The following is an 18,346-nucleotide window of genomic DNA, read 5'->3' on the forward strand; positions in this document are numbered from 1 at the left end:
ATGCTCTTCGTCTTTTCTCAAGGTGATGATTCATGTGTACCACAATTTTATTTTCATACTGAAATGTTAACTCTAACCAGGAACAATGCATCTTTGCATCATGGAAAAAGGGACTATGTTTCCTTTAAACAGCCAATAATAATACATGTGTCGCATGCTTCTTTAAGTTTCAATAACTTTAAAATTAGTACCAATCATGAGAAAGGGACCAAATAAAAATGCATTGACAAGGTTGTTAGATTAATCGATGTTGATTTACAGTATTTTCTTATCAAAAACACTTCTGTATAAAAATGTATTCATTGATGAAATGCAAAGCTCAAGAGCCTCCATGGCTTTGTTGGCAGGAAAGCATAAATTGCAGTGTGTTTGAGTAAATATCAGGATGAAAAAGTTACAGAAGGAGTATTTGTACATCCCCAAGACATCAGATACATCTTTGAGAGCATTGTCAACAACTGGCTAGCTTTCAAAAGTGATCCGCCATATTTATAAGTGCTGGGTCATACCAGAGAGTGGCACGATGAAAGCCTTCCATGCATTCATGAAACATGTTGTGATGAAAGCTTTGGGACTGCTTGTAGAAAGGGCAGAGGTAACTGTTGATTATGGCCAGTTTTGTTCATGGTCAAATGTTCACAAAAAGCAAAGCTCTGTTGGTGTTGCTTACCTTTTGGCATTGCAGTGTATTATAAAACTGGATGGTGAAACGCAGCTGATTTGACTAGGACTTTTACAGTTTTCTTTATTCCCTTAAAAGGTCAAAACTATGAAGAAGATTTCCAATTGGTCAACAGTGCGATTTCAAAGTTCAACGCCATTAAAGTCTACTCCAAAGTAGCAGATACATATCTTTTACTTTAACAAACAGATCCATTATTTGCAGTGAAACAATTAAAGTTAGTTTATTTTGGTCTGAAATGTCACCGTCATAAATTCTGAAGCCCTTACAGGAATCAGTCTGTGCGTAAGAGTAGGCTGTAAACAGGACGAATGTAATCTGTCCGGAAACTGAGGCGGCCGTATGTCATTATTCATCACTTGTTATTGCATCTGTAGGCCAACAACACAAGCATACATCAAACGGTGCCTTTATCATGGTGGATAAGCACTAAATGTGACTTTGAAATGACTGATTTTACTGTAAACTTCAACCTTTTTTAAATCCTTAGCAGTCTTTCATCATGCTTCGAACTGCGGGGCCACATCTAAAAAGGAATTGAATCTATAGTTTTAGCACCAAACATTATGATTATTGTTTTCTATAGGATAAAACATACTAACATTTCCAAAGAAGCTGTGAGAACCACTAACCTCAGACAAAAAAAGGATCAAATAAACATAGTGTGCTCTGTGTTGACCGGTGGTGTAACATACATTTATGGGGAGGGTCCGGTCTTTCACAGAGTTAGGGTAACAAGGTGGTAGCAAGTTATTTATCTAGATCTGTGAAAGGACACCTCTACGACAGAGTAACATAAACAACTCACACACATGCACTTGCACACCTGATAACCTGTTAGAGTGAACTACGCAGAGACTGGCGTTTACGAGTGTCCGTCCTTATTCCTCTGACAGGCTCAGAATTCAGACAGAATGAAATCATCATCAACACGGCTGCAGCGCTATAGATCTCTCCTCTCTGTTCGCTGACTGACAAAGAGAAAACCGGAGGAGGGTGGTGTTTGGACTCAACTCAATCATTGTGTTTCTGTGTCTATACTGGTTTGCCAGAATGACACTGAGAAGAGAGAGAGTGAGAGGCAGAAAGAAAGAGAGCTCCAGTCGGAGAAAGGAAAATAGGCTGACATGGCTCTGAGCTCCCCCACAACTATGCACATTAGAAACTGTAGGAGGGGAAAGAAGATGCAAATCCTCCCATGCACTGGATGGGTTTCTAAATGCAGGGAAAGAGAGACACACACACACACACACACACACACACACACACACACACACACACACACACACACACACACACACACACACACACACACACACACACACACACACACACACACACACACACACACACACACACACACACACACACACACACACACACACACACACACACACACACACACACACACACACACACACACACACACACACACACACACACACACACACACGTTAATGGCTGAGTGGCAAAGTTGTGTTAATACATCTGAGCATATTAACAATTTATACGCAATTCACCACCCTAATATCTCGCCTGAAGCCATGTGTCACCAGGCCCGTCTTATAGCATGAGCTAATATCTTAATATCTTGTGTGGTGTAGCAGAAGGACAGTGGTGGTGGTGTGTGGGAGATAATTTCCCTCTCTGTGCTGCATTAAAACTGCATAGAGATCAGTGACGGAGAACCAGAGGCGTGGTTTTGGGGAGTAGAAGACAATTTGGCACAAGCTGTGCGGATGATTAGTACAAGGGGGGGGTGGGTGGTGGGTGGAGCTTGTTGCAGATGGAGTGGTTCAGCAGGCGGCTCATCACATCCTTAATGACACAGTTTTCACTTTGTTAAGGCGAAAAGGAGAAAGTCAGTGACAGAGGAGTACATGTAATAAGAAAACCATTGCTAGGAGTTTTTGCAGCAGTTTTTGTTTTCTATGCAAACTCACAAGACTATCTGTGAATGGGTTGGGTGGCTTTTGGCAAGCATGTTCTTTGACAGAGATGACTCCCTCTGTGTGGACGTCCATTATATTTAGCTTTTCCTTTCAAATCAAAATTCTGATAAGCCAGATGCCATTTTTCTTTACCCATTTTTTGTCACAGTGAAGCAGAAACGACCGCTGTGGTCAGTCAGTTATTCAGGGTCGCTGAGCTGAGGGAGAGTGTGTGTCAGGACTGGAGAAATTGTGCTGAGTAAAGCAGCTTCGGCCTGCAGTCTGTGCCCTACCTGCTGTTTTTCTTAGCAAAGACACTTTTGTGGCTGATGATTTGTTTTTGACTTCTCAAAAAAAGGTACAACAATGCTATTTAATGGTATCACTACATTTAGTTCTTTCAGGTTTCATTCACACTTCCACTTTTTTACCGATTTGCTACATATATAGGAAAGCATTTGGGTCAAAATTATAATGATTTTAACAATTGTTATGTTCTTTTTTTCTTATTTTGTCAAACGAGACACAGCATGCTTCTATATTTAATCTTTGTAAACACTTAACCGACAGCTGGTCTAACATTAATTATTAATATTACAATAACAATGTATGAAATGACAACCATCAGAGATTTACACCCACAGCTCGCCTCAACCGTAGAGTGAGTTCGAGTTTTAAATGAAAAACACCTTTCACTATACATTACCTGCTCAGTTCCAAATGCGGGAGTATTTTTCATCTAAAAGATGCAGATATTTCCCTCAAGGGTTGGTAGAAACCAGACACTAGCTAGATGTAAAAATCAGTAAATGTAATTAAACAGTTGTTATAGTGTCTAAATTATAATCTTAGAAGGAGCAGATCCGCAAACAGTTTTTTTTTTACATTGATTTGTTTCTGTTTTCTGTAAGTAAAGGAAAACATATCCTGCTGAGAAAAGCTCTAAATGTGTCATTCTGGAGGGCAATTACAAATAACGTGTTTTGATGTTGCATTTAGACGACTTTTTACTATGCCATTTTGAAAAGAAAGCCAGTACTGACCACAAAGACAAGCTGCAAGACATGTTTAGCAGCCTTTTTTCAATCTTCAGCTGTTGCAAGCACATGTTATGTTTTCAGGTTTACTTCATTGGGCAGAACATGTAAAAATCATATGATGCAACCATGCTGCGGGGCCGAGTGTGTGCTTTTTATTGTTCCGTTGTCAGTCGCGGCACTATAGTGTTTTTGGTGCTTTAGAAACTAGGGAACATAAGGAAAACTCGTAAGCATGTGGAATAAAAAGATGAATTCCTGCTCTATAGCAAGTTGCAATGATATCATCAATTCTTGGACATTAGTAGCAGTTGTTTGGAGCTCTGTGAAGAAATGAAGGCAGAACTTGAAATGTATACATATCTGCTTTTCTCCAGGCTATCTAAGTGGAAAATAGACTAAACTTAGTTTGTCTCTAAATCCGGTTTTGCCTAAAACACATTCATAATTATTCACCATTTTGTAAAATCTAGAAAAAAGGTGAAGGTATTATTTTTGTAGGCATATTACTCAGTACAATGTGAGCTGTGCTGATCCTGATATAAACCATGCTCTTCAACGTGCACATACCCTGGACGACTGCCATGCTTGCTTTTCCTCTTCTAGCTAGTGTTTTTTTTTGTCTATGGTTTTTACCCTACTGGTCCCAAGGGTTATAATAACAGAGAGGGACATTAGCTTTTGAAAGGAGCCAAGCTGCTCTGGGGGTTGCCATTGATCAGTCTTGCAAACGTCTACACACACACACACACACACACACACACACACACACACACACACACACACACACACACACACACACACACACACACACACACACACACACACACACACACACACACACACACACACACACACACACACACACACACACACACACACACACACACACACACACACACACACACACACACACACACACACACACACACACACACACAGAAAGAGGGGTGGGATGAAGATGTACACATGCAGAAAGCCCAGAGAGAATAGAGAACAGGGTTGAGTAAAAGAGAAGACCGTCATGGTCCAATGTGTGTGCCTCGCTTTCTCTCAATGCAAATTTTCTTGGCAGGCTCTTAAACAGAATTTTTATTTTCTCTGTGTATACGATTCATAACGAATGGTGCCATCTCAGAGGCCAATGTAATCTAATTATTAACACAAATGCATGGATGTACATGCACTGATGGGCACACACACATGCACTGAGAAACGTACATTGTAGTCTAATTAACTTGGCAAGCAGTCTGAACTGAATATCCATTTCAAAATATGCTCTTTGTGAAAAGAACACGAAGGGCCTTGGGGAAATACTTAAATATTTACTCGTACTAAATCTGTGATGAATATAGGACATGTATATGCACCATGGATAAAAAGTGTCATTTGAAGCACCTTTTTTACTGTGTTAGTTATGTAGGACTGGTATGACAGGGCCATTTCAATCAGATTATAACCAGTACCCATAAAAACAAAAAACAGATGTATGTTTATCTCACTGGCACGCCTAATCCATCATGCCAGTATTTGATGAAGGAATGTCTGCCAACACACTCTCTTGGCATTAAATGCACATCTACAAAGGGTGTTTGTTTTTAAAAAGAGCCAACTAAAACATCAACATCAGACATCAGTACATGTTTCATTTATTTACTACAAAAGTATTACAATGTCCCCTTACAATGGCTGTTTGTTTTTATAGCAGTAATGTACTGGCTGCTTTATAGAGTCAATAGAACATTGGTATGTGTCAAATGATAAAACAAATCACAAAACTGAGGTGTGTTATTTTTGATCAGAGCTACAGACAAAGAACATACTGTTTGACTAAAAACGTTGTTCCACCTTCCTACAGTGTGTGCCTTTACCATATATTATGTAAGCATTGGTCTCTGTCTCCAGCTGGCTTACTGCCCATCGATGTAAATCACACCTAAAGCATTAACATACCAGTATCAGTATCTTAATATGACCCGAGTCATTTGTAAATGTGTTTCTTAGTTAGAGTGGCTTCTGCTGTAATGAATGTCTGTGGCAAAAACCCTTTCGAGGCACCATAGAGATACATGAGCTGACATTTAAGCTGTGAACACTTCCTGGGATCTTGACATACATAAAGGATTTGGGATTTCTCCATTTCCCGTCCAAGTGGAGGCAGAAAACACAACATTAAAATAGAGTGGGAAAACAGTTAGCCAAAGATAGGCTTTCTACCAAAGAGTGGTCCTGCAGAAATAATGGTGATGAAAGTGTAGATTGGTGACATTGTGACTTCTTGCTGGGTGTCCTACAACCAACCAATGGATGTGTGTGTGAGAGAGAAGTGTTGCGAATGACATTTCAAAGCAGTACCCTGCTGAGACCAAGAGAGCATATTGCAGTGGTTTATGTGCCACACACACACACACACACACACACACACACACACACACACACACACACACACACACACACACACACACACACACACACACACACACACACACACACACACACACACACACACACACACACACACACACACACACACACACACACACACACACACACACACACACACACACACACACACACACACACACACTTGTTCAGGCAATCTGTCCATCTGCTAGTCTGTCAGCTGCACATCATCTTTACTAAATGAGGTTAACAGCCACTGCTGTGTTAAGAGGGGTCAGGATAACAAGTCCTCATGCCAGGGAGGGACATGGCAGGGGGCTAAGAGAGGGAGAGAGATCTAATCGGTGTGAGAAAGACACAAGGTAAGAGAGGTAGAACACATAAGTGTAGAAATTATCTGATATAGGGCCTGTGATTGAGGATAATGGTTTGCTACCCTGCTGTGCTTGCTGCGCAGAGCTAAGAGCAATGGAGAGCAGAGGGAAAATGGGGCACAGGAATGACTAAGAGAGATTGAGAAAAGGTGGGGTCCTTTATGAAATAGCAGAAGGATGAGTTGAGATGGATGAAGGAAATGATGATGAACTGGAGAGCAAAAATGGATGGGGTGAAAGACAGATTGTAGAGGAAGATGGCCGCCGTTTATGAAATAAAAAGAGGGTTACAGCATAAGTATCGCTGAACTGGAAGCTTTTTTTCTGTATTTTAGCATAATTAGTTTTCACACAAGCAACACACACACACACACTATGTGCGTAAAATCTATGTATTCATTTGTGTGAGTGTCCTTCTGCAGATGTCATATGGTGAGTAATGCCTAGTTTAACTGAGTATTTACCAGAGTTGATTGGAGTCTGTGACCCCCTGCCTGACTCACTATGTGGCACATTGGTAATTAATAACATTTTAGCGAAACACAGCCTGAAACCGTTGACATTTTTGGCTAGAGAGTGCGATACACACTGTAGACACACATGCCTTCGCCAAACTGTTTCCCTGTGAGTATTCGTCACAGTCTATCTTTGGTGGATTTCACTCATCAGTCTCTTTTTGCTCCATATTAAATCATTTTGTTATATTAAAAATCATATGATGATAGATTTTAGGGTGTTCTAATACAGTCATCCTATAAGGATATTTTCACCAAACAACAGCGTTAAGTCATGTTTGAGTTTATATTTGAATGTTAGTTTACTACAATATTGCCAACATCATCGGCAGCTTTCTGCACTACTAGAAGCTCAGACGAAGGTTCTTCCTGTTTTTCAATCTGCAAGTAAAAACAGTGGAGGAGGCGAGATAAATGTTTTCTGCCAATGCCTGCTTACTTTTCAATTACTGATGTTAATTCCATCTCCTACTTCCTGGTGTTAAACTTAAACTATAAAATCAAAAATGATGCACATCTCCATTCAGGTTCATAATGCTCTCTATTGCAAACTAGGGAGGTCTGAAACATTTCCCAAAAATAATTTGAGTGCTCAATGAAAAATCCAACATATTATCCAGCACAAATCTATCAGAAACAGAACCCCTTTGATGGTTGAATAATGGACCCATTGAGATGTATGTTCAGAGTAAACCTACATGAGCTCACATTATGAGCAAAAACAAATGCTGCCACTTTCTAGATTGTCAGATGCGAAGTCTGTAGTTTTCTTTAACAAATATAGTTTAATGATATAGTATTTTTTTTATTTAAAAGGTTGATTAAGAGGATCAAAACCACAAGTAGACCTCATAACCACATTATGCATTTCGTCAAAAACACAAATAGCAGCAATCACAACAATTATAATAATTAAGCTGTTTCGGTCAGTGAGGCTTCAGTGCTTAATTTCTTGAGAAACTACAGTTGGGATTTTAAAACCATTAGTGTTGCCTCGCAGGAGTTATTGTTTAAAAGATGTCAAATCAACCTTACAGAGTAATACCTTCAAAAGTCAACAATTAGGCTGTCAATTAAAGTATGCATATAAAAAAGGAGGCCGTCTGTTGTAGATATTTACCTTTCAAACAGGGCCAAAATAATCACTCAACCATTCAATCATATGTCTCCTATTCCTTTTACTTGTGGTCCATATCAATTTTACTGCCATCTATTTACGTTAATTTTGTAATCCAGCCTCAATTAAATGTTATATTGCTCCAGTAAAGTGCTCACACACCCGCCTCATAGATACGCCCAGCTTAGTGCATCAGCGCTTTTACTAATGCTGAGTCAATTACTACTGCAGATACTGAGCCTTAAAAAGGGCCAGGGGTCTGTGTGCCTGTAGGGGTTGGGGTTAAGGTGTTTACTCCGAGCTGAATATAAGCCAACAAGGTTGTCAAGCCAGAAAATAAAATTACAAGAAAGTCAATTCGGATGTTGCACAGAGAGAGAAGTCAGGAGTTTAAAATAAGACATATCTCAGACAAATCTGAAACTCAAAAGCCCACTAGCAATATTTAAAGGGTGAAACACAAATTTAAGACGAGGGCATACAAGCGTTGCAAGTAATACATGACATACTGTTGATTTGGATATTTGCCTTACAATGAAAGGGGATATGTCAAACTGAAAAAGGTTTCCCTACATTTACCCAGCTTACTAAATGATTGAATATTAAGGTTTACAAGCACTAATGTAACAGTAAGCAGGTTCATGAGTGGCACAAAGGAAGCCACAGTATCAGCAGAGTCAATACAATTCATCCTCTGGGGGAGAGAAACAAATCGAGACATTTGATGGCAAACTGATCATTAATTTGTCAATAGTACAAACCTGACATTTGGCCTGAAATCGGCGTTTGAGAAAAGGTCATGTAAAAAACAAAATTGACAGAGATTGGGTCAGAGAAATCTCCGTTCATGTGGATATTTCTTGCATAGAAATGAAACTCAAAGGTGCAAAGTCACTGGGAATACCTGTCGGAGAGCCATGGGAATTGAGACCACATGTTTGGCAATCTGTAGTTGATGAGATATCTTAATGTAGACCAAAGTGTTGGACTGATGGACATACATGTGGACAGATAAATGAAACAATATCACCATCCACTGCTAGTGGATCAAAAAGGAAAATCAAATGGCATGAAAGAACCATGAGAGACAGGCACACAATGGGTGAGATATTAGACTGTGCTTTTCACTGAGATTTTAATTGGACTGGGCTTTGCAGGGGTGCTGCTTTGTCTTTTCCTCATTAACGGAGCAAATTAAGAACTTTTCAAATCTCTGTTAGTCTGTTTAACATATTCATACATGTCTTTCAGTTCGGCTTACTTTACTTTTAAATACTCTTTGGACAGAGTCATTGTATTGCTGCTTTAGTTTTCATTGCCACGCAGTGTGCACCCTTTGTTGTATTGTTGGCTGACTCTTTTGTAATGTAAATAGCAGTAACTTCCAACAACTGTGTGTAGAGTAAAACGCAAACCAGACTGCGACTAATGCAACCCTCAAACACTCACACAACACGCAAAGTCAACCATAGCTTAAGACACAAACCAGTATACCGTACACTGTTGTAGGTGTACACACACACACACACACACACACACACACACACACACACACACACACACACACACACACACACACACACACACACACACACACACACACACACACACACACACACACACACACACACACACACACACACACACACACACACACACACACACACACACACACACACACACACACACACACACACACACACACACACACTTTACTTGACAAGGCTTATTGTTTGTCCTTGACATTTTCACGTATTTGATAAAAGGCTGGTATGAAAGGGCCATGTGTTGGCATCACACATCTTCAAATGTATAGTGATTTCTTTCTTCCCTCTCTTAGCTGACTCAAGGGACTTCTGTGCTCGGGGTGGACTTTTTGTTAATTAACCACACAGCTGTCTGATTAAAGTGTGTGTATAGAAATGTGCACACAAAGTGGTAGCTATAGAAAGAAAATGAATGGTCTTCTTACATCTACCCTTCATTAGTGTTAAAGCTAATTCTCACTTGGAATTGGAATAGCATGCAATCAAATCTGTGTGTTCTCATACAAGCATTGCCTGTATTTCTCTCCTTCAAAGGACCAAGTTACCATTTGACTCCCTGTGTATTGCAGAATGGATACAGAATACTAAACATGCACGTTATCTACAGATCCTCCAAGTGAAGTATAGCAACAGTTTTCACCTATGTGAAACGGTGAAGAAATGTTAGACTTTGGCAGTGTTTTTTAATTGTTGTCATATTATTATTGTTTCTAAAACCAGGCAATTATTCTGTCCCCATATTTGTTTATGTTAGATACTACACCACATGTTGGATTAAACACTAGCATAAATAAACGTGGTGTACTAAACAGAGTCTCTGTGTCTGTTTCACAGTGCACGTGAAGGCAGGGACGTGTGAGGTGATCGCTGCCCATCGCTGCTGCAACAAGAACAAGATTGAAGAGAGGTCTCAGACTGTCAAATGTTCCTGCTTCCCTGGACAGGTCGCTGGCACCACCCGGGCCATGCCGTCCTGTGTTGACTGTAAGTATTACTGTTTTAGTGTTTGTGCTAATTTTGTATGTAACTTCCGCAGTTGGAACCACACTAGTGATACATTAGTGTCTTAAAATGCTAATGAATTTATATTTGTATGATAATGCAGTACAGCATTAATTCAGGAAAAGCACTCAAGTTGTGCATTATTGTTGCCTTCTAGATAAACCGTATAAAGCCAAAACAAAAGTCAGAGATGTGGGTACATTGATACAGAAATACAGAGTTTTTAAAATTCATTTTCTGCCAAAAGTCATTATTTGCTATAAATGGTCAATTCCCTCTGTGTCTCATTCAAACATAATTTATAGTCTCAGGCTGGTCCTGATGTAATAATCATCACAAATGTGGCACTCTAAAACATTTTTCAAGTTTTATTATGAGTTCCTGCATAAAATACTTCATTACTTTATACCGTATAATATATGTGTTCTGGTTTGTGTTCCTTCCTACCAATTACTATTGAAATATAAATAAAGTAGACTTTAATTTGATGTCATATGACGGATATGTCAATACACTCTTGGCAGTGTAATCTTTGCCAAAGTACTGTAGATGTCCTTGGAAGTGAATGGAACATCGTTTCTGGCTTTGTCAATTACATTTTTGTGATGAATTCAGAGGAATTACAAAGATGATGGATGGCATGAGGTTACGTTGCACACGCAAGCAATTTAAAAATAACTAAATTCCTACTTCGGTTAATACCCGCAGTAGAGTAAAAGAAACAGAAATCTGAACTATTCTGAAAAAAGAAAAGCAATCCTTGTTTCACAACCAAGCAAAATAACTCCACTTACACATTGAAAATAACACATTTGAATATAACATAGCAAAGGCAGAACAGGGTAAATGCTCCAGTAGGAGGGATTCAGGTATTTCTGCTATTATACGAGGCACTTCAGTCAATGTAATGTGAACAAAAAACGACTCCCCAACATGAATATTACAAACTGCAGAAAGTGTTATCTTTCTGTAGCTGCTTTGTTGACAATGAGAGAAAGGCTGATTCTGGGCTTTAACACATAAATGAATTTTGTTTTTCCGTAGTGCTGATTATTCCAGGCTAGAAAATGCACCGAAACTGTAAACCCAAAAAAAATCCCTCTGGCTACTCTTCGTGTTTCCACAACATCTGTATCCTACTCCCCCTGCAGCAATGACGAGTGGCACTTAAAAGAAACCACAGATTCAAGAATCAGCTGCTCTCTTGTTTCTTGCCTTTGCATTTTGCCTTATAACTCTAAAACAGACAGACAAATATAAATAGCTTGTGGAGATAGAGATAATCCTCAATGCTTTGTATACTTTTGAATAGTTGAACCTGTAACACAGCATCATGCCTCATATACCGATCTGTTTGGATTTAAAATCTTGATCTAATCATAATCCCTGGCAAATAAAGCTATCAGAAAAATGTAGTAGAGTTGAAGTTTGAGATAGCATAAAATGAAAATACTCAAGTAAATTAGAAGTAACTCTAAATACTCCAAAACAGCAAGAATGTCAGTTGAGATAAGTGTTCAAAGTTACCCCTGCACCACTGATGATTATTGGTAGTATCAGGAAATCACTTTGTATAAAATACCACTTCAATAAATTGTGAATGCTTATGGCTCTTTCCATTTGAAAATGGTTTGTCGACTATACAAATGTCAAAGTGCTTGCGGGTATGACATCAACATAGAGCTGACATTAATTCAGACCACATAGTGATTACTTGATGAAAGTTTGCCTGAGCTTTGTATACTGGGAGTTCCCTGATCAAAGCGGCTACCGTCTGAAATATCTGGTTACTAAGAAATCCTTTGAAAATTCCTAAGACACTACAACGCTTAACTAAAGTATCACTAATTCCCTGGGAATGATGTCACTGAATACAGGCCTCTTTTCCAGCTGACCAAGTATGTCACTACTAAGTTGGAGGGACAATTATAAGAACCTTACATGTTAAACATTCAATTACCCCATAACTGACTCTGAAAAATACCTAATACTTTAAGATTGACATGTAAAGAAAGGCTTTTCATGAGAACATTCAGTTAGCTTTTACTGTGGTGACTGCTCTTTTGTGACTTTTTTCTTTGTGATAATATTTAATCATATTCTTCTTCTTGATGTGCCTGGTCTTTTTAAGCCTTTTCTTTTCTGTGCTTGATCAATTTATTTTTATGCTGTGAACAAATCTATTGTGACCCCTCAAAGATCACAATTATTCCAGCTGTCTCACTCAAATCTTGGCTGCAGATATTTTCTTTATACCACCACAGTAATTACAAAAATGTAAATGGTCCCTTATATGATGATCACATTTACATGAATTTAGTGCCCATGCATACAGTAATGACAGCCCTCTCCAAAGAAAGCATAGTTCATTTTTCTCTATTAATGAAAGGTTCTCAAAATATTTTCACCCGGAGAATATGAGTGAAACATTGGGAATTATCTCAATATTGATGTTAAATAACATTAAGAATAGAGGTTAGCCCTGAAATTAGTTCGGGTACCCATACATATAAAGAGATGAAAGATATTCTCGTACAGTGTTTGTATTTCCTTTATTACCAAAGTGTGGTGGATGAAAACAAAAATGCTATATTTCCATGCTATAAGTTTTCCACATCAGTTTTAGTGGTTTGGACTCTTCTACATTATCTTTGTGCAGCCTCTTCTTCTGAAATGGTTTAATTGCACCCAATTGGAGGCTAAGTCCAACAAACTGTTTAACTTGATGCAGCCAACTCCTATTTTTCTATTTAAATGTATCTAAAAATGTACACAGAAACTTTTTGAGGCAAAGCTTGGTGTCAAAATTCACAAACCAAGAGACAGCAGACACAAAGGTACAGAATAAGACACACCCACAAACACACAGTCACGTCTTTACCATACTAAATATCTTCCACCCTCCTCTCTGTTCCACACAGCTTCCATTGTGGCCCAGAAGTGGTGGTGTCAGATGCACCCGTGTAATGATGGTGAGGAGTGTAAGGTTCTGCCAGACCTCACAGGATGGAGCTGCAGCACAGGCAACAAAGTCAAGACCACAAAGGTTGGTGTTCACACAATCTCTCTCTCAGAACAAACTCCCCTCTCATCCCCATACATGCACACATGATCAGACCCACCGCCGAGTGACCCACTTCCACCTCCGCTGTGTTATATCCTCGTCCTCTTTCTTCCTGCTTTTTCATTTGTTTCCATCCCCATCATATCATTCTTTTTCTCACCCAATTTCTCTGTCTTTATGGTCTCCTCCCACCTATCTTGGATCTAACATCAAAGAGTCTCTAACGAAAACAAGGCCAACAGGAACAAGGCAAATAACACACAGATACACACACACACGGGGGGAGAGAACATCACATTCCCTTCATTCCCACTTGCCCTGCGTCTGACTGGCAGACCATCTGACTCGATGCAAAAACAACTCCCCACAGTGGGTAGACTAAAGTGGTAATTGTGAGTGTGTGTGTCCTCTTTCCTTCAACTTTAATGAACTGTCCATGTGTCTTTATAGGTGTGTGTGTGTGTAGGTTTGGGTGTACATTATATATCTCTCTGCGCAGACCCGACACCTGTTGGCTCCTCTTCGGTGGCTTGACCTGAGCAGACTCCTAGCTGTCTGTTATAGGAGGGAATTTGTGTGAGACTCACCTCATGTCACTGTATGCTTCTGTATCTAACCTCCATCCTTCTTTCTGCCTTCTCATCTTCCATTATTCATGGCTGGGTGCAGACCGTTGTTTTCAGCCTAAATAATTGATTGAAGGAGTGGCCAAAGTAGGGAGAGTGCATCTCTGGATGGATAAGTAAAGGGTGAGACGCATGTGGGCAGGTATCTCCTCCTCACTCTCTCTTTCTTTAAAACATTTAGAGACCGTCTCCTATACACCTGTCTGATTAAGAATTCCTTCGCTACTGTTTCCTCAGCTCACCTCTCACCTTGCAAAGTGGATCTCACACCCTCAAGTTGCACTCTCCTTCTCAACAGCCCCTCCTCTTATTCTCACCCTGAAATACTTTTCTGCTGTGCTGACCCAACTCAAACAATCGGTGAGGCTGTTCATAAGTGCAGCTGAACTTCCCGAATTCCCTGCTCATTTAACAGCAAGATAAAGAGAGAGATGGAAATAGAAAATGACAGAGTGGTCTTTGAAACGGGCATAATTGAAAATAGATACACACAAGGGTTGATCAGATAGGAAATGATGTAAGTTCTGAATATGCGAGTGCTGTTCAGAAGTTGTTTCATATATCTGATCTCATGCATTTAGTTTTATCGGCCCCAAAGAGCGCAATCATAATTTCCTGAACAAGATCAAAGCAAACCAGTTTCATCCAAGCATCGTTTTATCATTGAGTCTGAAAGAGCACAAATATTTGCTGTCGCTTGCATTCAGGTGTTTGATCAATGATGTGTGTGTGTGTGTGTGTGTGTGTGTGTGTGTGTGTGTGTGTGTGTGTGTGTGTGTGTGTGTGTGTGTTTATCTGATGTGTTTGCCTGATGATGAAAAGGGTGATTTTTTGTCTCCTCTGGTGTGGTACATTGAGGTCAAGATGCGCATGAATCCAGATCAATAGCAATCAAACGTTCCCTTATAGTCCCATTAAAACCCGCTCGTAAATTGAAATTGACGATGGATTGAGAGGGAATGAGGATATGAGAGAGAGGGAGAGAGATAGAGAGAGGGTACAAGAGCAGCCAAAAGGGAAGATGAAGGCAGGGGTGATGGATGAAAACAAACAAAAAGTGGAAAGTGAAGAGGAAAGGCTGAGGGCACAGGTGAATGTTAGATAAAGGAATACAGAAAACACTTGAAAACAAGAATATCTGAACTGGTCAGCTGACAAGGAGCTTATGTTTGTGTCTGGATACACAGAGCAGGCAAGAAAACAAAAGACTGTTTGGCACCCTCCCTCCTTTCCTCCATCCATCCATGGCCCGGAGCAGCGAAAAGGAGGATAGGGGGAGGGCAGAGGGAGGAGAGAGGGAGGGGATGGGTGACAGCTCGATCAATGCCAAATAATATCATATGGATGAGCAGACAGACACAGCCGGGCTTCCGAACCACTGAGCTGTCATACACTGCGAGGCAAGTGTGCGTGTGCATTTGTGAGATGCACAAGCGGCCATACACACACATTAAACAAATGACAAGGTGTATGTTTCATTTCCTTTATACAAACACTAAACCAATGTGGCACAAAAAAACAACCCACCATTCTTTTTGGTAGACGGAACAACACTATACAAACAATGAATCAAGATGTTAAGTAATTTAAAGCAGCTTTTATATCTCCAAACAAAAAGACAAGATAAATCAAGATCAAACATCTTATACAATGGATTTCCATAATCTAGTCTTGTGTGACTAAGTGAGTCATAAAGAGTGTGTATAGTGTAGGAGTGAAGGGGACATCTGCCTTGTGGCCATCCAAACAGCCAATAGTGTAGACGTTTCAAGTTTTTGGAATAAGCAAAAGAAAATGTGGCTCTCATGGGCCCAGCAAGACCCATAGAAATGACACTCGAGCACTGCTGGTGTTCTTTGTAAAACTGACATCTAACTACCAAAATCAACTTTCTAATTGGGCACAGTGAGTTCCACCTACAGGCATATTTAAACCGGAAAAGGGATGAACACCTAATGGACTTTGAAGCACCTTAAAGCACTGCAGGCACAGAGGTGCAGCAGTGCATAGTGAACTGGCCTGACAACAAACGCCTGCAGACTGTTTGATCTGGCACAGGAGTAGATGCCCGAAGGCAGTGGGATCGGGCCCAGGAAGGGTGGCCCACAGCCATGGAGAGCACATACAGTAGAACACTTTCCACTGGCAGCTTGGAGGAAACGCTCCCCTGAGCTCTCTCTGCAATGGCTGTCCTTCACACTTAGTTAGCTGGCACCTGGGTCGGACAAAAGACAAAGTCCCTCAAGAAGATATGCAGAGGGGACAGCATGTGTTTGGGCTTAGAGGGGAATCCACTGGGAAACACAATGACACACAATGAGAAAGAAAGGCATACAGGAAAACAGAAGAATAGACTTAGGAAGTCTGGTCTATTACGTGCCTAAGCACTGGCAGTTATACAGCAATTTGAGTCTGTTTGGTCGTTGGCTCGTTGGAAATGTCTCCTAATAGCTTGAAATAAACCAAAAGTGATTGGATGAGCAGAACAAATGGAAAGATGGATGGACAAGGGGAAGAGACCATGTGATTAGAGCAACCGTCTTGACAAACTGACGAAATGACATGGCAGTGGGCCAGGCGCTGAAAGTGAGGCATTGTGGGCCGACAGTCATAATTCAAGCTGTGTCTTGTTTAGTCCCTTGCCAGGACAGACAGAGAGTGTGCCAGCCACATTGTTGCTGCTCTCCCAACAAGAATCACTTGCCATTTATTCCAAAATTAGACCGAGCAGCACGGAACTGCATCATTTCAAACTTTCAGTTGACGTGTTTCACCAGAATTGGCTTTGTATTGTGTTCTGTGACCTTTACTGTTTTCAGGTTGTCATCCCAACCTTATTAAGGGACTATTTTCAATGACACACTCTCTTTTCTCCCCGTTTCAGGTGACCCGATAGTCCTGCGCGGCTCAAGAAGAGCAGAAATGGCAGTGGAGTCGCTTATACAGCACAATGGTCCTATCAATGGTGAGGAAACGCACTCAGACGGACTTCTATAAGGAACCAATACTTGTTTCATTGTTCTGAGGATATCCTAGATGTGGAGGCTGAAGAGACAGGACTCTATCACAGTCTTCCATCACCTTAAACATAACTCAGTGTCCTTGGTCCTTTGCCACAAAGGGCCGCATCACCCACAATCCTTTACTGCTACTACAAACAACAGCTTCAAAAAGTGAACTATGATCTAACAGCACTTGATTAGAAGACAACAAATACTTTCTTTACAACAATGTGTATTCTTCATCTCTCTTATATGGCTTAGTGTTACATACGCGTAAAGGGAAATAAAGGGGATCTGGATTTAAGGCAGCAACGTTACTACAAAAAAGGGAATTGATCCAGAATGTCTGTCTCATGTAGTCGGGATGACACATTTAAATGTAACTGTGCCACATGTGACGCACTTGATGCTGTCAAAATGTTTCTCAGATCTGAAACTAAACCCTTTCTTTTTCAGATTTCACTTCCATAAGAGTATTTTACCTTGAATAGTTTGTGGCTTACCACATGCCATGTTTTCAAATGGGGAGACAGTTTGACAGTCTTCTTATATCTTTTGTTTTCTTCTTTTTTTTGACAAAGGACAACATCCTTTCAGGGGAGAGGTTAGACTAATACCAAGTAGATGTTATGGTATATTGAAACATGTAAACGTGTTAAAAAATGGTCCATGGAATCAACGGGGCTTAAAATAAATTGACGCTCTAATGGTTTTAATATCTGTGTTTTTAAACGCCTGTTAACCGCTATTGAGTACATGTGTCAGTATTATATGAAATGAATAAAACCTTTCAAAAGAAAAAAAAGAGTACAAATAATTGTATTGTTTCAAAAGGGATGCATGGAGTTATCAGCATTGATCCAATCAGTTTGAATGTATTGTCGAGAAACCTTGAGGAAACTCAAAGTGTGTAACTCCTGGTGTTATTGCGTTGACTTCAAGAAAGATCATCAATAATTTTTTGCTTTCTTTATTATTTTGCAAACTAGATGTTATCATCTTGATGTCCTGCTTCAAACAAACAGCTCTGAACTCTCTCAACTGTA

The 18,346-nt window shown here is 40.0% G+C and overlaps 1 protein-coding gene across 1 annotated transcript in view; it reads left to right on the forward strand.

Moving 5' to 3' along the window:
• The window catches only part of LOC307036974 (chemokine-like protein TAFA-2), a 73,630-nt gene extending 55,517 nt beyond the window's left edge, over positions 1-18,113 (forward strand). Inside the window, exons 3-5 of the mRNA XM_079677660.1 lie at positions 10,441-10,590; positions 13,530-13,654; positions 17,183-18,113. Coding sequence (XP_079533786.1) covers positions 10,441-10,590; positions 13,530-13,654; positions 17,183-17,194 — 287 coding nt within the window. The 3' untranslated portion in view covers positions 17,195-18,113. The remainder of the gene's footprint in view (positions 1-10,440; positions 10,591-13,529; positions 13,655-17,182) is intronic.
• The last annotated feature ends 233 nt before the right edge of the window (positions 18,114-18,346 follow it).

Source organism: Notothenia rossii, assembly GCF_949606895.1.
Source record: "Notothenia rossii genome assembly, chromosome: 4".
Taxonomy (NCBI): Eukaryota; Metazoa; Chordata; class Actinopteri; order Perciformes; family Nototheniidae; genus Notothenia; species Notothenia rossii.